The following is a 21,383-nucleotide window of genomic DNA, read 5'->3' as shown; positions in this document are numbered from 1 at the left end:
CTACAAACACCATTGCAAGATCGCGATTAAATGATTTTGATTTTTCAATAAGTCTGCGTAGGCATAGTATCTGGCTCAGCGTTGAGCGCCCATGTCTGAATCCATTTTGGTTCTTTCGGAGCAAAGGTTCAACAAAAAGGACGAGACGATTTAGAATCAGTTTGTTGTACAATTTTGCAGCAATTGACATTAGAGATATACCCCTGTAATTGGTGACGAGGGATAAATCGCCTTTTTGGGGTATTGGGATGATTTGAGATTGGTGCCAAATCTTTGGAGCTACAAAAGTGGAAAGTGTGTGGTTGCAAAGATTGAGCAAAAGTGCGTGAAATCTATCATCCTTCCAAATTATAGCTGGGATGTTGTTGGGACCAAATGCTTTCGAGGCTTTCAGTTGTTTAGTGGTTGCTGTTAGTTCAAATATGGTAAAAGGGGAGGTGTTGATGTCCAGTGTGTCTGATATAGGCACACTTGGAAGAGTGGGGTTATCAGGGATTTTGGCATTCTTCCCAAGAAGGTTTTTAAAATGAGTTGATCAATTTTCTAAACGCTTCTTAGCTGCTCCCCCTTTAATTCTAATTGATGACTCAGAATTTTTGCCTGATAGGTCTTTGATGGATTTCCAGGCGAGATGGTGTTTTTTACTAATGTGCTCTTTGGATAGTTTGCTAATTTTGCTGTTGATAAAGTCGACCTCGGCGTTCAAGTAAGCCTCATCAAGATTCTTCTTGGCAGTTATGAGTTGGATCTTCAGTGACTGGGATGGAGAACGGTGGTAAGCTAGTGATATAGACTTTAGATGGTTTCTGGCTTCGATGACATTTGGGGAATTAGAAGGTTTGCTCTGGCCCCTACTCTTCTTTTTGGTAAGAGTAGCCAATGCAACTTCCTCTGTTGATTTGATGAGGCTGCTGTAGACTTCCTAGAGCCAGTTGTCTTACCTTCATCCAGATATGATGGAAAGATATCTGATGGGCTTACTCTTTTTTTTACCTTGGGCTAGATGTTGATGCTTTATGTAAGATAAGACACTCTCCATCACATATACTAAATGTGAGATTCTGTATCTGTCGTCTAATAGAACAAGATCCTGAAAACCATAATATGCTACTGAATTAGATTTTTCAACTTGTGACATTCAATATTTTCTGTGGAGCCAGCTTGTTGACAATGAAAATTTTGTCTTAGTTGGCATGTTGTCTTACTGAAATATCAGGTAATGAGAGTTCCTGGTTGTTCCAGGGTCTCAAACTTGTATCACCTAAAGTAATGACATAAGTGTTATGCATTGCCTCAAAAACTTATAGGGAAATACCAGTATTCTTTGTTGCAGTGTGTAATTAAGAGAGTGTAATTACACTTTTGTTATATTATCAACCATTTATTTTTGTAAATTGTTGATCTTTTAAAACAGTGCTGCTTTGTCTTAAATCAGAGTAAACAATGATATCTTCAAGTGGACTTTTAGATTTTTGCAGCCAATATTGATTTCCATTTTCAGGGAAACATAAAAATCGGTATAATTCAATGATTGGACCACATGTGATTGCACTCTAACTTGATTGACTACTTCATTTGCGTTGTCTTTGGTCAAAATAAATCTGTTTCATTGATAAACAAGTTATCACTTTAAGGCAAGGATCCAGTTATAATAAATAACTACTTAATATCCAAATATTCTAATTTGAGAAAATCCTCACAATTTTTTTGCGATAAAAAGAAAAGTAAAACAGTAAAAAAGAAAGCTCTTTCAGTAAAATTACCAACTTTTTCATTAGTATTTGCAAAAGAAAGTCTGAATTAGGACAATGTTAATCTTGGCTATAATTATTCTGTCTTGTATTTGCAAAGTAAAATATCTCTCCCAAAAAGAAATCTATTTTTCTAAATAATTTGATAGTAAAATAAAATTTGTATTTAATCTAATTTACTTCCATCTGTGTGTGTGTGGCTCTCTCTCTCTCTCTCTCTCTCTCTCTCTATATATATATATATATATATATATATATATATGATACACATTAATTTAATACATTCCTCTGTTGTAAATTTCTGAAGACGACGACAAACCAGGGCTAAAGAAGTAAAGAAAGTTTCTTAATTTTCAAACTAGTCTATAAAATTTTCTATCTAGATGAATGACCCCCCCCACGCTTCCAACATTGTGTCTATCCGCTCACAGTTAAAGGAATTGCGCAATTTGTAATCGAACCTATTATTCTTTGATATACAACTGTATTATTCCAATTATTTCTCCAGTATTTCTATAATTAAACTAGATTATTGAAATTATAATACTATAATTAATTAGTATTATTGAAACAAATAAAATGATTAAAATTATTAGCACCTTAATTTTTGTTGTTTACTGGTGTATGAAGCAGCCTTCCTTCTATACAAATTAACATTTAAGCTAAACTGTATTTTATAGAATTCATTATATAGACACCTTTAGAATATATAATTAAAAACGTTTGGTTCTCTAAAAACTTGAAGTATTTTTTCCCCATATTTTAATACTAAATAAATACAATTTCAATTCATTGATTAACGATTTCGTGTCGGAATTGAAATTTATAAATGAACCTAAACAAGGGACATAATTCTGGAGTTCCTTTAATTGTCTTACTAATGATAATCTGTTCCGTAGTTAAAAATTGAAAGTTATTTCAAATATTAAGGTTTGTTGATCATGATTATGAAATAATATGTCTTTAGATATAGTTTTATTAAAATATAAACTTTGCTGATGAGAAAAACACAATTGTGAGTTGAAAAGTTCACTCTAGAAACAAAATACATGGAATGAATCTTTAATTACCCTATTTTAAAGTTATATAAATCACGTATTAAAATAATAATTATAGAATTACTAGAATTAACCTTTTTATCTAAAAAGTTCCTCCCCAAAACATGCTCACATTGGTTACATTCCACTATGAATCTATACTAATTTGTTAGTAAACCAGATAATGTAGTTGTGCGCTAATATCCTAACAAGATCAAGCTATTAAGTTTGTTTGTAGAAAATATAATAAACAACATAAAATATCAGTGGAGAGGTCAAGTCTAATGTTTAACTTATACTTTAAAAGTTTTCTTGTATAAAGAATCAGCCGGATGCAGACCAAGGAACTATATTTTGCCGCGTAGGATTCTGAAGCAGCCATCCAATTAAAGATTTTGGTTGCTTGATGTGATAGTAATACGCCTTAATGTTAGTGTTGTATTTGCTCGTTCAATGTTGGCTGGAGATTTTACTTTCACGGATTTTAGACAAGCTTACTGCAACTACTCGCATATTACAAAGCAAATTGAATAATATAAGAACAGTATTAGGACATATAAAAGAAAATTTAATTCTATTATAATGGTTGATAAGTGATCAGTGGAAATCTTATTTGTTATCAACCTTACAATAATAGTTGGTGAGTAGTTTTCGTTTTTGGGTCATGCTTTCACTAATTGTATAAATATCAGTTTTCTGTAATAGAGGAAGATATTAACGATTGTTTTTTGGTTATAATTTTATGCTTTAAAGATGTTTTCGTTCGATTTTCATAGTTTAAGCATTTAGATTTGTAATAAAATTATACAAATTTGTATATACTAGTAATAATATCTTACCTTAATCTAGCAGCTAACCTGATTAACTATAAAAATAAATAATTCATTATAAAATATAATCTGTGTATTTTTTTAATAAATTATATAAAAATTTTTTTAATCTTTTCAGTAAACCGAAATCTATCTGGAACCGAATAGAGAACTTTATGATTTGTATGAAAGCGAGTTGCATTATACATTTGAGATTATTATTATACTAGTTGCTTGTGGAATATGCATTGTCGACCATTCAGTGATTCTTTACTATTGTTATCGTACTCTGGGATCGCCCCCTTTTCCATCATTTAAGTATTTGTGACCTGCCTCATGTCAAAGATAAACTGGGTAAGAAACCGCAACAAGGCCTTTGGCGACTGCTTGGCTGGTTCTGCAGGACACACATAGTACTTAACTGGGCTACTTGTGCACCACCGGTTAGACTAAATGTCAGGTAAGAAATATGTTTATCTTTTTATATGTTTCAATATTTCGAATGATTTTTTTTATATTAGAAAATGCCATCAAGAAAAGTTTTTCTATTTTGTTTATCTTCCGTCTGTGACAAGTTAAAATCAAATAAATATTCCTTGCTACTCTTGATATCTGGTAAAGGGAATATATATTCTTAGTTTCATATTTGTTTTATTTTTCTCAAAACAATATAAAATTTAGTGGAGATGAAATATTTTAGAAAATGATATATTTTCAGCCAATGTTGGCAGAGTAATCAGTCATATTTCGATGCCGTCCTGTGTATTAACAGTAAACCAAGCAACCTGTCTTCGCCAATTTAACATTCAATATGGCTGCCATATAAAATTCGTCTTCTGGAGAAAAACATTTCTATTATAACCAGCCTTATATTTTAGGTGCTAGCCTTCCAATTTATAGGATTTTAGTACAATTATTTTCCCCCGACCTTGTGTTGTTATTATTTTAAGTTAGCTCCTCTCTAAACTTTGTTGCAACTCCCAAACATTTAATTATACTAGATATTAAGTGATTTTGTTAATTTCTCAAATTTGCTTTCTTCATTCTTCTGTATTCAATTATGTCCCTTTCTTTTGCACCGGAATATCTATCTGCTTGTTTCTTTTTCCTTTACCTCTTTCTGGTAATTTCAGTAACTTAACCATTTATACTTCTCGGTATATAAAAACCCAGCTTTTTTTCCGCGAGGGGTAGGGGTGGGGCAGGAAAGAAAAGAAAAAGGACAAAAAATAATTCATAAAATTTTACAATCACTATGCACGCTTTCTACTACTGTTGGACATAATTTGCTCTACTTACTACAGATATATTTTAGTCCCTCATATCCCTTGCTTCTTCTATCATACTCGGTGTTCACTTATGAAGAAGCCTTAGTCTTTATAAGAAACATACCAATACTGACGACGATGAATCATTTTTGTGTTTGTTTTTCAAAGGCGCAATGGTAGTTTAGATGTACGAGGATTAAAAAAAAAAAAAAGATTATTATCAACATAGCGACAATCATTAACTCATCGATTTGGTTGTGTGTAAAGAACGATTATATATATATATGGCTAGTTGAGTATCGTTCATTAAATGTAGTGAATTATTTCGAAAGTCAAATCGTTAGTATTGTCTAAATTGAGGTACATACACACGCGAACATACAAAATTAATATAAAATGAAATATTATATATATATATATATATATATATATTTATATATATATATATATTGATAATCTATGCATCCGTTTTCAGTTCTCAGCTGGATCCTCTATAATATCGTTAATACATAAAACCTCAGTAAACTGTTTATTCTACATTGTGTAAACAAAAGGCTATATTGCCGAAAATTCAATATTTTTGTAGGGCTGGGAATTAAGATTAAAAAATTTTCAATGATGAAATAAAATCTCATTTACTTAGAGATTCAAATATTGGGCTATCTTTCGTTTTGACTCGAATTGCTTTATGTTATTTGTCTGACGTGTTGCTATTTTGTTACGATTCCCAATTAGAAAAAAAAACTATTTTCACAAACGTCACTGGCATTTCTGTTTTAAATGAATTACATAAGCATCAAAACATTTCAATGTTTTAAAAATCTGAGGTTTTGAATCTGAAAAGAAATTAATCATGATTGATATAGGCCAGTAAGCGCGTGCGCGCACATTCCTCCATACCCGTTTATAGGTCAATACGCTGTGTTCAACAAATTTAGGAACGGAGAAATGGTCTTGTTCGATGTTGCATTCTCTGCAAGATATTGGTATTTGGCGAAACTTTTCTCAACTTTCATCTTGTAGTTTCGTCGTAAATAGAACTAATTGCTTCAAATTTTGAAGTTTCAAGACGAATTAAAATACATGAACATTTCAGTTTGGAATTTTGTGGGAAGATTACAATTTAAAATTCCCGATCCGTGTTTTGGTTCAATTAATTATTTTACCTGGGAATAGTAATAACATCTTTATGTTAAGAGTTTTATTGTAACGTCTACGTTTCATTGAAATGACATAAATGGAATCGAATGCTAGGAATAATGATATTCGTTATTATTCCGTATTTTTTTGGCGCTAGTTCTATCTCATACACACGTATATGAGAAGTTGCTGATGGGAAGTGGACAGTTTGATAAAATCAAAACTTAGGGACGAGGGTACGCTTTCTCACTAAGGCACTCTCCTGCTTAATAATATACACCGTATATTTTAAGGACATAAAAACTGAGTGTTGTAGTATATATTCATGTTTACAGTTTTGATAACTGAGCAACTTACATTTAAATCGTGTTTCTGTTAATGTATGAAGTTGATGGCTGATAGTCAAGGATAAACTTCATTTCAAAGCGATTGATAATTGTTTAGAAAATATATAGTGATTAAAGAATACAAAAAAAAATTCTTAGGCATACAGGCATAGATGACAGACTGAGGAAAAGATCATTGTTTGGAAAACAAGTTTGCTACGTCAAAATATAAAAAAGTAGTTTAGGTGATGTAAATAAACCGAGAATTGCATGATACAAATATGGTTTGGGGAATTTTATGCTGTTGTATATTGCAATATTTCTGACGAACCTACTCCATTAACTATAAATAGACATGGAATCAATACGCTAATGATTACTTAGACACAAGGCTAATTTTTGTAGAAGAGGGATATAGCTGATGGAATTGGGTTTGTGTATTTACTAGTACATTTTATCAAATAGGAAGAAGGCACGTCAGTCTATATAATTCGAACTCAAGTTGTGATTGGGACGAGTACTAAATATTGTAATGCACTTGATTCAGTGCTTTTACACCAATTATAAAATATTTTTTACCTTGTTGATCAAAGTGCCATGAATTCATGGCTTTTATTTTGTTTTGGTTGGGGTTTGAACTTAAAATGTAGATTTGCAGACAATTTAAATTTTTTACAATCTATACCACTCTACCATATATTTTTATGCTTTTAGGCATTGTGGTTGAAATAGTCCCCTATCTGGGTCACTCTTTTATATTCGGTGAAGAGTCAAACACTGGTGTTTTCTTACTACTGTAAATGTTTTGCAATATTTACTCTAAAAGTTTTCAAACAGTTCATCAAAATTTTCCATATCATACAGAATGATCTGTCATTTATGTCTATACATAACTTTGATTATAAAATTTTACAGCTGTAATGAATAAAAATATTTTAATCAGAAATTCATTTGTTTTAATATTGGCACGAATTTTAAATGTAATTTAATAGTAATTCATATAAACAATGGCAACTTTAAAGGCATAAAGATGCTTTGTTTGAATGATTAGAGTCTTAGACTACCATTAATTCTAGTTAGATTCTATTGTAAAAGTTTTGCTACTTAAATTTGTCCAGATAAAAAAAAAAAACATAGAGAACTATTACATTGCAAGTAAAATAGTCCCAGATGATTTTGGTACCTATTCTTTCAAGCTAGTTGAATTAAAGCAATGTAGATAAGTGTTCTGAGAAATGAAAAACAGTTGCAGTGGTTATTAGTTTGTGAGTAATTTGGCCATCAGATGCTCCATTTAATGTAAAATGCTAAACCATTCAGCTCTACCATAAAATATTTTCTTGATAGAATGAATGAGATTATTCAAACATTAGAAACTGGATTTCTTTATCAGATATTGATTATTCAGTGATCAAGTTAAATGAGTATATATATATATTTTTTATTGTATAGCACTGTAATGTGTTCTATCAATAAATATATATTCTCTTAGGAGCTACTCTTGTCTAAGCTTTTTGTCCATCTTTGTACTATATCCAATCAATTATCGGTTTTTGAGGTCAGGTTGTAATTCGGTAGCTATTTAATTCTTGAAACTTTTTATAACAAACTTGTTACATATTTCTGCTCTAAGATGTTAACTTTCAGAAATATTTAAGTTTCCACATCTGAAACTTCTCCTCTAGTTCAGATAGTGACTCAGCTATTAGAGCAAGGTCATCAGCATAGAGAAGCTCCCAGGGTATCCTGTCTTGAATTCCTCTGTTATTGCCTGGAGAACTATGATGAATAAGAGGGGGCTAATGACTGATCCTTGGTGGACCCCTACCTGGTATTCTTCACTGTACTCGTTACCAACCCTCATCTTACTGACAGCATCCCTTGTACATGGCTTGTACAGCTCTCACTAATCACTCATCTATCTCTAGTTTCCACAATGACCACAAGATAAGGGATCGAGGGGGACCCTGTCAAAAGCTTTCTCCATGTCAATGAAAGCCAGGTACAGAGGTTTATCTTTGGCTAGGTATTTCTCCTGCAGCTGTCTTACCAGAAATATAGCATCAGTGGTGCTTTTCCCTGGCACTAACTCAAACTGTATCTCGTCTAGACTGACCTTCTCCCTAATTAGTTGGGCTATGACCCTCTCCATGACTTTCATTACCTGATCCAACAACTCGATACCTCTGTAATTATTTGTATCTAATGCATCACCTTGACTGTTCCAGATGGAGGAAATATCTTCATTTATATAGAAGATAAAAAATAAAATCAGAAATGGCAAAAAGAGAAACAAACAAGCAATCCGGCAAGAAAAGTATTAAAAATAACTGTTATTGGTGTTACTGAGCAACTTCAATTTAATTTCTTGATATAATTGAACATAGAATATAACTAATTCAGGGTGTCCCAAAAGTCACTGATGTGTTTCAAATTTTAATAATTTCCTTAACTTTACAAATAAATGCGTGAAATTTTGATACAATATAAAGGACATAATGGAAATTAATATGCATGAGTCGAATTTTGCAACACCACTACATCACATATGAAAAATGACATTGCTTAAATGGCAGCCATTTTCGGCTTCGCATACCTCTGCTCTTTCCAAAACTTGCACTGTAACAAGAGTTTCAAACCCAACTTCTCTGATTATTCAAAGTAGACCTCACACATGGTTCCAGCAAGATGGGGCAACTGCTCATACTGCAAGAGAAACAATGCAGTTGCTATGGCAGTGCTTTGGAGAGAGAATAATCTTCCGCCACGGCAACGTCAGCTGGCCTTCACGTTCCCCAGACTTGACTAGCCCAGATTTTTTCTTGTAAGAGAAGGTTTACATCTACAAACCGCAGACCCTGGTGTAAATTTTGGAAAGAGCAACAGGTATGTGAAGCTGAAAATGGCTGCCATTTAAGCGATGTCATTTTTCATATGTGATGTATTAGTGTTGCAGAATTTGACTTGTTTCAGTCATTTGATTGTGGCCATGCTGCAGCACCACCTTTAGTTGAGCAAATTGATCCCAGGATTTATTCTTTGTAAGCCTAGTATTTATTCTATCAGTCTCATTTGCCGAACTGCTAAGTTACGGGGATGCAAATGCACCAGCATTGTCAAGAAATTAGGAGGGGGGACAAACATAAACACACACACACACATATATGATGGGCTTCTTTCAGTTTCTGTCTCCCAAATCCACTTACAAGGCTTTGGTCAGCCTGAGGCTATAGTAGAAGACACTTGCCCAAGGTGCCATGCAGTGGGACTGAACCTGGAACCATGCGGTTGGTAAGCAAGCTACTTACCACAGCCACTCCTCCACCTATTGTGTGTATATTAATTTCCATTATGTCCTTTATATTGTATCAAAATTTCATGTATTTATTTGTAAAGTTAAGGAAGTTGTTAAAAATTGAAACTCATCAGTGACTTTTGGGACAACCAGTATAAACAAATTGTTGCTATTATGTTAAACTGTTGTATGTCCAAATTTGGCCAAATGTACTTTTTTCAATATTTGCTTTTTGCTTGCTAATCCAGTTCTTTTGTTCAAACTACTGTATCTCCTACTGCTTCAAATGCCAAGATATCAAAAATTGTCAATGTGTTGTATAAGAATTTTGCTATTTTTTTGTTTTCTAAACAAGCGTTTTAAAGTTATGAGACACTTTTGCATAATAACAACAAAATGTAAAATTTGGTAGAATGTGACTAAAAGGGTTGGCATTATATTTAGCTGTAAAAGCACAGCTCTGCCTCTCCCCCCCCCCAAAAAAAACCCCCACAAAAATATGATTATGATTGGAAGTCTGCCCCTGGTTAAAGTGAGGGTTAATCTGCAAGGTTAACACCCTATTTTAGCAAAAGTGCTTGATGATGATTCCTAAAATTCAAGGAGCTTACTTATCATGGTCAAGAAGTATGTAAGACTTCAGATAACAGAAATTTTAAAAATTGCTTGAATTCTTCTACTGGATTTAGTTATTGGTTTGTAATACTGGAGCATCGCTTCAAGTTTAGTCTGTCATTTCAAATCTAGTACTTATTTTACTGAACTGCTATGTTACAAGACATGAATGAACAGATAACATGTTTTGACTGGTGTAAATATAAAAACAAGCCACACATATACATATGCTTATGCCCCTTCCCACTCAGATCACTCATCCATCATTCATTTTCTTTCCATTGCCATATCAACTATCCAATTGTGCTATCTCTTACTAGTTAACATTACTTCCCAGTGTATCACCAGCTGCCACTATAAATTTCATCCAGTATATTTTGTGAAGTGAAAGATGAACGGAGACGGAAATACAGGGTTCAGAGAGAGGATCATTATTCTTGTCTTGGCAAAGACAATTATCTCTTTAGTGCTGTGTCATGTAAAGTGGTTGGTGAATGTATAGAAATATCGTAAGATTGGGAAAACTTTTTAGCCTTGTTGAAAACCTGACAACCTCTTTAGTGCTGTTGCCATGAAAAATGCACCCAATACACTCTGTAAAATAGTTGGTGTTAGGAAGGACATTCAGCTGTAGAAAAAATGGCTGATGATGATGAAAATGGACTAGAGGCATGGATCCCTGGCCACTGGGGAGAGGTGGGGCAGTTACTCCTGACAAAATTTAGCTCAAACTGTGACGACTTGTCTAAATATGCCAAGATGGAAAGTGGATAAATGATGATGATATGGTGGGTTGATGATTAAAAGTATATATTTTAGAATCATTTTAAATTGCTGTGATCAGATGAGTATGAATATTTTTTTACAATTACCTTTTAGCTAACTTAGTTTCTAATATTATATTACACTGTGGCTTAAAAAGCTTGCTTCCTAACCATGTGGTTTTTGGTTCAGTCCCATTGAATGGAAGACACTTGCTTTTGGGTCAACTAAGGCCTTGTGAGTGGATTTGGTAGATGGAAACTGAAAGAAGCCCATTGTGTGTGTAACTTTGTTTTGATATCATGTGATGTAAATGAGCAACACTTATACAAGTGACATTGTTCATTTCCAGTCTTCCATGAAAAACATGTTTGGCCATGGGTAAATACCTTTTCTGGAAATATGTAAGGGCTGGCAACAGTGGGCATCTGGCAATAAATCTTGTCTCAACAAATTCCATCTGACCCTTGCAAGCATGGGAAGAGTGGGTGTAGAATGATGATGATGGAGATTTTAGTGTTGATTGTTTACTTGCTTGAAATATAATAAGTTAAATTTTCATTTTAAGATTAAAAAAAAAAATATTAAAATTCTGATAATTTCCATTTTGTAAAATAAACATGATGAAAAATATTTTTTCACAAGGCTGTATGATAGAAACTTAAATGAAATTTTACTGACAGTTATTTCTCAGAATTGTTTAAACATTCTTACTGTGCATATCGAAACTAGATTAGTGTGTACTGCTAGAATATATTCTTTGTGTCTCCTCTTGGTTATTTCTTAAAATATACTTTTCTTGACTTCTAAAGCAAACATATGAATTTACAATTGCCTCTTATGATAGTCTTTCCACACACACACACACACACACACACACACACACACACACACACACACACACATCCAGAAGTTACTGTTTATGCAAACTTCCTAGCAATTTCTGTCATACTTTGCATAATTATTACATCCTAGACTTCATCCAAAGGCTATTCAAGTGATCAATAAAGTTTAATTCCTCTCTCTGTCTCTTCTGCCACTACTATAAAATAGCTTCTGTTCCTTTTGAATGAGCAAATTAGGTATAAATAATTTGCCTTATCAACAACCTTCAAAGAAATGAGTGATGAGGAATATTGAAAAGTATATGACTATCTCTACTTATTTTTTCACTTTATTTGTCTCAATCAGCTTCTCTCCATTTCTCTCTCAGCTACATGCCAGCCTCTAGTTGCTAGGTTTGACAACATTTTCTTCGTGGTCTTTTCTCATATTTAGTGTGTGAAAGAAACAAAGAAAAGAAGAAAAAAACCCCCCAAAACTGATTCTAGTTTTTTTAGTAAAGTGTTTTCTTCCCTTCTGTCATTATTAGTTACTCCTTTTCTCATGATAATTGACCTGTGGCTGTGTGGTAAGTAGCTTGCTAACCAACCACATGATTCCGGGTTCAGTCCCACTGCGTGGCATCTTGGGCAAGTGTCTTCTACAATAGCCCCGGGCCGACCAATGCCTTGTGAGTGGATTTGGTTGACGGAAACTGAAAGAAGCCTGTCGTATATATATATATATATATATATATGTGTGTGTGTTTGTGTGTCTGTGTTTTCCCCCAAGCATTGCTTGACAACCGATGCTGGTGTGTTTACGTCCCCGTCACTTAGCGGTTCGGCAAAACAGACCGATAGAATAAGTATTGGGCTTACAAAGAATATGTCCCGGGGTCGATTTGCTTGACTAAAGGCGGTGCTCCAGCATGGCCGCAGTCAAATGACTGAAACAAGTAAAAGAGTAACTAGATATAAAGCTAAAAATTTTGGTGTTTTGGGATACAGCTGATTAAATCAAACACAGGGTTTGGGTAGATCAATTCAGTAGGATGTGTACTTGGGACATAAGAGTCCACTAAATACCACGCAGTATTTTGTCTTGCATTTTGCTATTTTTATCACCCTTAACCCTAATACTTATAGTAGTAGTAACAATTGTGTTGACAAATATAGAAGTTTGTCAATATACTTTTATTTGGTTGTCTTGATACAAACCTTGTTATACACAACTTTCATTTTTACTTAACCAATTTCAACCAATGTCAACAACCTTTGAGATGCTTAGATTTCAGGTTCAGAATTCCATTAAAATCTATATAGATAGAGACTGTGGGTGCCAATATCAGATTTTGTACTTCACAAATTTAAGTTTTTCAACAACCATCTGGATTTCAGGTTATATTTTGAAAACAGTTTATAATCCTAGGGTTTTTATATCTTCAAATAAATTCTTGAAAATAATGTGTGTGTGTGTGTGCAGTATATATTCAATATGATGATATGCCATATATATATTTGTACATTTATTTTGTCTTTGTAACTTTTGAATATTATAAAATGCCAGAGTAGGAATGAAAGGGTGAAGGATCAAGTGTGATGAGAGAAAGTGAAGGATAGAGTAAACTGAAGAATAAAAAGATGAAGTAAGGGGCAAAGTAAGAGTCTGAGGTAAATTAAACATGAGAGAAAGAGAGTATATAGATCGAAAATGTGAATTTGATTTAAAAAGGAAGTGAAAGGGAAAGAAGAGTTGGATTAGGTAACAAAGCTTTTTAACATCATCTTTTATTTATCTCATTTTCGAAGTATTATATTAATAAATAATGGCATAATCAATTAAAAATTGCTCTGTTTCAAAGACACTTCTTTACAAGTACATGTGGCCAACTGATACAATTCAAAATGTATGTTTAAAAACAATCTAATTATGCCATTCTCTCATTCTCTTCCTGTCTTTTTGACCCAAGTATTACTAAATGAAAAAATGGCATTATCAGTTGAAAATGTCTGTTAAAGAAGTATCTTTGGTATTTCTTTAAAGAGAATTAGTTCATGTAGCCAACTATATTTTAAGTGTCTATATGACACTCGTGGAGGTGCAATGGCCCAGTGGTTAGGGCAGTGGACTTGCGGTCATAGGATCGCGGTTTCGATTCCCAGACCGGGCGTTGTGAGTGTTTATTGAGCGAAAATACCTAAAGCTCCACGAGGCTCCAGCAGGGATGGTGGTGATCCCTGCTGTACTTTTTCACCACAACTTTCTCTCACTCTTACTTCCTGTTTCTGTTGTACCTGTATTTCAAAGGGCCGGCCTTGTCACTCTCTGTGTCACGCTGAATATCCCCGAGAACTGCGTTAAGAGTACACGTGTCTGTGGAGTGCTCAGCCACTTACACGTTAATCTCATGAGCAGGCTGTTCCGTTGATCGGATCAACCGGAACCCTCATCGTCGAGTGCTTCCATCCATATGACACTCATTTTAGAAACAGAAGAATATTCATGAAATATCAATTCCATAGGTCATTTTGCCCAGCTATGCAAACAGCAAAACTACTGTTGAATTTAAGGTAGTGATGAAGGCTGAAAACAAAAATGTGTGTCCTTTGCTCAATATGTCCTCAAGTCTACATCTACTGCCCCCCCCCCACCATTTCTCCTTCCATTAGTCTTTCACCTATTGCATTTTTCTGCTTTTGTAATTAATGAAAATAGAACCTACTAGTACATATCATTAGCCTTTCTGTACAGCCAGTTATAACTCTTTCTTGAAACCATTTCCTACTGTCATCCCTCCTTCATTCTTATCATTGACTTCCTCACTCATTTTTCCAATTGACTACCTTCACCCATATTTACCTCTGACCATCTTAATCTCTATTTCTATTCATCACTCTTTTCCAACATCCTTGCAACCATTCTTCCTGGTATTTCTGTCACCATTCTCTCTTCTCTTTATTTTCCTGGACATGTTACATTGGGGATACACTCTGGCTTCCCATCACCACTATCTTTATTCTCTTTGTATTGCCATTCTATATACCACTACACACATATATAAAACACAGTACTTAATCTCTTCCTACTCAATCAACCCTACTGTCCTTATCAGTCCCTGATTCTTGCTAACCCCTCACACTTCCCTCACTTTCCCTTCTATTACTCTCTCCTCCAATACTGTCTTTTTCAGTCTCTCCAGTAACACCTTACAACAATAAACCTGTTCTCTCCATTATATCTTAACATTTTTGCCTAAAGTTAATACTCTCTTTCCTATGTTTTCTCTCAGTCATGGGGCTCTTTAATTTTCCTATTTACAAAAAAAAAAAACAAAAAAACTGTGGTTGGTGTTAGGAATGGCTTCCAGCTGGAAAACAATGTCATTGAGGTGAGATGTCTGCTGAACTGTTAGATCCTTTTAAACAGTGTAGCACATGTCATCTAGGAAAGTGGATATAATTGATGATGATGATGTGTGTGTGTGTGTGTGTGTATATATATCTCTCTTATTATAAAAGGCAGATTTTATCTGCCTCCCTTTGTAACTTATAGAAATCTACAATATAGGATTTCTTCAATTACAATTTACCTAGCATTTTTAAGAGTAGAATGCATCGGGTCATGCCAGGTCCAGTTTTTAAAATTTAAACTCCAATTAAGCAAAATTTACAGAAAACTCACATTCTGGTGTGTATGTCAAATGTTTTTCTTAATGTGATTTACATCACACGCAAACGCACACACACACAAAGGGAGCGAATTGTTTCACTGACGCTATCACCCTTCTCCTCCTTTGTCTTTGCAAGTTTGCAGCTATTAAAGTGAAAACAGTGAATCCGACAGCGATAAAGAAAACGAATTGGTACCTGAATGGAGTGAAAATTTAAAAACTGTTTCTTTCGGTGATTTTTCTGAAGAAACTGCACCAAGCCACAGACTTTCCCAGAAGAGTAAAGCCGTAGACTATTTCTATTTACTTTTTTGAATGAGCCCATTTGAAATCATTACGGCAGAAACAAAACGTTACGCTAAACGTAAACAAAACGAAAGAAAGGATAGTTTGTTATTTCCCACAACCTTAAATGAAATTAAGGCCTATTTTGCCATAAATATTATGGGTATCAGAAAGTTACCCAGAATAACAAATTCTATTGTAAAATTTTGTTGTATACCCAATTGAATATTAGCTAATAACCCATTTTCTATAGCGATGTTTGAACAAAATTTTAATAATTTTATATATTGTTGAATATACCTGTATCTACCTGCAATTAGAGTCACTTTGTGACAAAAATTATAGTATAGAATTGGTTGAGGACATTTCATTAAATTATCTTCCAAAATTCACGTTAATATATTGATAAATAAAAAAGTTATTGTTGTTTAATGAAACCAGACTAAATTTATGATTACGTTAGAAATTAATTGAAACACATAAGGGGTGTATTTTGGTCAGAATTATAGTAACGAAAGGGTTAAGAAAAACCCAAAAATATTTTATTCTTTATAAATGTTGTATTCAAAATAACATTTTCTTTTTAGAATGTGTATATAACAAAGTATGTGTATATAACTACGTGACTTATATCTTTATATATAAGAGTGAAGTTGTGTGTCTGTCTCCTACGATTTAGATTCCTAACTACTCCCACATTTTGCGGTGCAGTGTAACCAAAACCGGGTATCTTATAGTTGTGAGTCATATCAAGCCCTTCTGGGTATTAGCATGAGTCTACGATTTAAAAAAATTTACCATCATATTTTTCCATTTTAATGCATTTTTTTCGCTATTATATAAGGGAAGTAACTCTCTAAAAATATCTACGATGTGTCAACGATTTAAAAAGAAATTTACCTTAATTTTTTTTCCATTTTTAATGCATTTTTTCCCTATTTTTTGGCTATAACTCTCTAAAAATGCTTATATAGTTATTTCCCTTACAAACCCGAGCAACGCCGGGTGATACTGCTAGTATATATATATGCATGCATGTGTATGTTTGTATATCATCATATGATTATGCTGGTATAGGTAAGATGTTTTGACAGGATCTGATTGTGTCCAAGAACTGCATCATGCTCTGTCTGCTTTGGCATGGTTTTTATAACATGGTGCTTCTCTAACACCAACCACTTTACAATGTGGACTGGGTGCTTTTTTTTCACCTGCATTATTGAGGTTACCATACAGCTTGCAGGACTGTGGACCCTGGGTGATGTGGGTGGAGATCAGCTTCATGCTAGGGGATGATGGGATTGAACAGTGAGGTGGAGGACGGAGCAGGTTCTTGTAGAGGGATCTACATGGCTATACACATCTAGTTAGGGAAGGGGAGAGATAGAAAGATAAAGTAATTAGTGGAAGATGCAAGATGTACATATATGAAAAAAGAGACAAATGGGTATGTGTGTGCATGTACATGATAGCCTTCTTTCAGTTTCCATCTACCAAATCCACTCAAGGCTTTTGGTTGTCCTGTGGCTCTAGTCAAAGGTACTTGTCCAAGGTGTCATTTATATGCATATACATATCTGTGTGTAGAAAGAGAGATAAAATGGTAGTGATAAAGTGTCAGTGTTCCATTCAGGGTAAAAAAGGTGAACAGAAGTGGTTGGATGGGTTGCCAGAGTGTTGGGGAGAGTGAAAGATTGTTAGTGAGGTGGGTTGGGGGTAGAAAATAAGTAAGGGTAGAAAGGTGGTTGCAGGTAACTACAATTTGGAAGTAAGGTAAGGCAGAAGAGGTGATAGTTGGCAGTATGGAAAGCTTGAAGTGCAGCAGAATAATAGTACAGTTGATAGGGGAATGAAGGGAGACAGGGAAGCGATGTGTTGGAATTGGATAGGTAAAGGTTGCATGTGTGAGATGATGTATGATGATTGGGTTGAAGGTGGTCAGAGGTACATAGCAAGGGGAGAGGATGAGCAAAAGTTTGCATATGTTTTGTGATGTAAGGATCTGAGGCTTGATCCTTATATCACATTGCCAGACATTGTTTCAGAGAAAATTGAAATATTGGGGAGAGTGTATATGGAATAATTATGGCACACTTGCTCCTATTGATGCTGATGAAAAAGAGCATGGAAGTGCTACTATGAGAGGTTGCTGAATGTGGAGAATGCTGGAAGAAAGAGAGAGCCTACCTGATACAAACCCAACAGAGGGAAGACAGGAAAAGAGTTCGGTTGTCGAGTAGACATAAAATGTTAGTCGCAGAACGGTTGTTGTGTAGGTGTTGCATTGTTTTGTGTGTTGAGATCAGCAAAAGACCGTGAGTCGGTAGTTGAGTTGTGGAGACGTTCATGTTGTGAATTTATCGAAAAAATTGACTGGCTTTTCTGGCTTCCCAAAGCTGCTTTTTTCGTTTCTATGTCAGTAATTGACTTGCTCTCTTCAGGGCCAGCTCTTTTGTAAGAGTGAATGATCCAAGGCTTTCTTCGGGGCTAGTAAGATTAAATTGTTACCATCGGATTCATCTTTGCTGGCAGCACCTCCACAGAGATATTTCATAGTGAACGTTCAAAGGCCTTCTTTAGGGCCAACACCTGTAAATTGTTACTTCTATTGTTGTGTTTAACGGAAGTCTTTTGGTTCATTTGAGTTATACTGGGCAACACTGGGTACTTCTGCTAGTATGTATATATATATATATGTATAATATCATCATTATCGTTTAACGTCTGCTTTCCATGCTAGCATGGGTTGGACGATTTGACTGAGGACTGGTGAACCAGATGGCTGTACCAGGTTCCAATCTGATCTGGATGCCCTTCCTAATGCCAACCATCCCGAGAATGTAGTAGGTGCTTTTACATGCTTCCTGCACTGGAGCCAGTCCAGTGGCACTGGCAATGACCTCGCTCGAATGTTTTTCATGTGCCAGTAAGGTGACGCTGGTAACGATCACGTTTTGAATGGTGTCGGTAGTCTAGCTATCAAGTGAAATTAAATTATAGGAAAATAGTGCCCTAGCGTTGTTTGCAAAACAAGTAAAAGTTACTAGCTTAAGGTGATCTGCTCTATGCACAGGTGAGGGTGTGGTTGTTACTTTCTATTGCTTCCTTTTCTGTTTCTTATCGCCACATTCACCCTCTTTGTTTCTCTCTCCTTTCTCTCTCACTTTCCCACTCTCTTACTCTTCCTTTCTCTCGGACTCTCCCTCACTTTCTCTTACTCTCTATATCTATCTCTCTTCCATTTATAAAAACAAAAGATCTTGAGTAAGTTGAGAAAGAAAATATTTTGAAAGATCAATCATAAATATCAGGCAGTGACAATGGAAAGTACACTTACCTTTTGTATGTGCCACTATTTGAGTGATTAAAAATAAGGAAAAAAGGATTTCTTTGTTAAATATAGTACTTATTTTGGGAATTTTTCAATGATTTACCATCCAAATGAAAGCTCTAAACACAGGCTACAAGCAGCTGTAAATTTTTTTCAGAAAAAATAAAAGGCAAAAATACATAAAAATGAGAAATTTTTTTCAACTTAAAAAATTATGCCTTAATTTTCAAAATTTCAAACACATTCCACGCTTAAATTACAAATCCACTTCCACTTTACCATGTTTGATTGAAATCGGGCAAAAGGTGTCCAATCTAGACTCCCAAGTATCCCCAAAAATCAATTAAATCCCCATTTTCACACCAAAGCAACCACTGTAACACCCCAAAATGTCTCCCAATCAATTTCTCACTTCAAGTTATTCCCTTCCAGCCCCATTTAGGCCCCTTTTTACATAAAAGTCGAATTTGTATCAATGTTCGCCTTCATTTTATAGATTAGATAATGTGGAGTGAAGTTGAGTATTACTAAGTAGTACGTGAGAAGGTTAAGGGGGGCGGTAATAAGAGGTTAAGCAGGTTCGCTAATAGCCTGTAAAATAGGGATTAGCAATATTTAAAGGATCAATAGGTTTAGCAATATTTTGAGAATACGAATTGGCCTTTATGCAAACAAAAAATATTTTTCTCTACTTCCCCTTAACCTTCCCACATACCACTTAGTACTACTCAACTTCACTCCACATTGAAACTAATTACTGAACTTTTACTTATTTTACGTACTACACTAGGGCACTATTTTCCGATAATTTAATTTCATTTGTTAGCTAGTCTACCGACTCATTTTACATGCTATAATTTCCCTATCAATCTTATTGTTTTTCTATGCACTCTTCAACCCTTTCTATTATTCCTTTACTTAGCCCATTGCACACACTGTATCATACATACTTTAAATAATAACATTAGCCTTATACTGCAGCTTCCTTTGAAACTAAATGAACTAACTTACAAGTTATAAATTAGTGTCACAAATGGCGGTGCCCCAGCATGGCCACAGCTCGTGAGCTGAAACTAGATGAAATGTCCAAATAACTACACCAGACATCCCCAATACCTATAACTCCCTCAGCTTACACTGGTGGCCAACTAGCCATGGGCACTGGATGACAGAACTGACGGACATGTGCAATTATGAAACTAACAAATTATAAGACCATGGATTTAGCAAACTCTCTTCTCTTCTACCCTCCAACTGATACAAATAATTATGGAAGTCACTAAAATGTAAGACTATTGAATTAATGAACATTTTTCCTTTCCGTATATTTTCTTTCTATTTTCCTCCTATTTTATCTTTTGCCATATAACTGTTCTGCCCAATGTATGGCACAGTAGAACTGAATTTGAACCATGTAATTTAAGAAGCAAACTTCTTAAATGCACAGCCGTGCCTGTGCCAGACATCTTTAATTCCATTCAACTCTTCGATTCCATCAAAACTGGCAAATGTATTAGCACAATGTCTGCAACACTGCTTTTGTACTCTTTTCATAATTTAAATCTAACATTCTCCAGTAGTGCTGCAATATTTGTGATTCAGTGATGAATGTTGTAACCTTTCTAGAACATTCTAAAATGTATACCCTCATCATACTTTAGCTTGGGAAAATGTTGATTGAAGGCCTTAATCCTTTTCTTACCATATTTCTGTTATATTGCCTTTGTTTCAATTAATTTTGCAAAGTAACTTTGTCATTATTAAACTGGTGTTTTGGAACATAAATTAACATGTAATTTTGATGGAAAGTTTCAACTTAAATCACTTGATAATGAAAAGTCTTTATCATAGAACCAGGGACAGTTTCAGGCAGGCTGGTTTAAAAAAGGTTAAATGTTGTTTTAGCTCTTCAGTTCAGCCGTTGACAGATAGACAAGGTAGCAAATAGATGATTCTTACATCTGGTTAGATGTCATATAGCTAGGGTCGATGTCCAGTTGCATTATCTAAGGTAAATAAAATCAGGATTTCTTTTTCAATGCAGTACTCTTGTATCTGGAATATACACTGAAAGAGAAACTAGTCTTCAAACAATGTTTGAATTTTTCATAACTTTTATCTATTTGATCTTGTTTGTTGAATGTGCACCAATTTTAAGAGTGGTAGATTAGAAAAGGCTTAACCTTTTAGCATTTAAACCAGCCATTTTCAGCCCAAATATTTTCTTTGTTTTATGCTCAAACCAGCTAGATCTAATCTCTCGCACCTA

At 34.4% G+C, this 21,383-nt stretch overlaps 1 protein-coding gene across 10 annotated transcripts in view; it reads left to right on the top strand.

The window, feature by feature from the left end:
* The first annotated feature begins 3,195 nt into the window (after positions 1 to 3,195).
* Positions 3,196 to 21,383, top strand: part of LOC115209744 — a 129,504-nt gene continuing 111,316 nt past the window's right edge. For 7 of the 10 annotated variants that reach the window (XM_036500999.1, XM_036500991.1, XM_036500992.1 and 4 more), the window contains exons 1-2: positions 3,197 to 3,428; positions 3,737 to 4,057. In XM_036500999.1, coding sequence (XP_036356892.1) covers positions 4,051 to 4,057 — 7 coding nt within the window. In that variant the 5' untranslated portion in view covers positions 3,197 to 3,428; positions 3,737 to 4,050. Of the gene's footprint in view, positions 3,429 to 3,736; positions 4,058 to 21,383 lie in introns of all 10 variants that reach the window. The other 3 variants (XM_036500996.1, XM_036500998.1, XM_036500994.1) reach the window with 1 other exon arrangement.

This window comes from Octopus sinensis, linkage group LG3, assembly GCF_006345805.1.
Source record: "Octopus sinensis linkage group LG3, ASM634580v1, whole genome shotgun sequence".
Lineage (NCBI taxonomy): Eukaryota > Metazoa > Mollusca > Cephalopoda > Octopoda > Octopodidae > Octopus > Octopus sinensis.
Note: the sequence above shows the minus strand (reverse complement) of the source record. Positions and strands in the feature narration are given on the sequence as shown.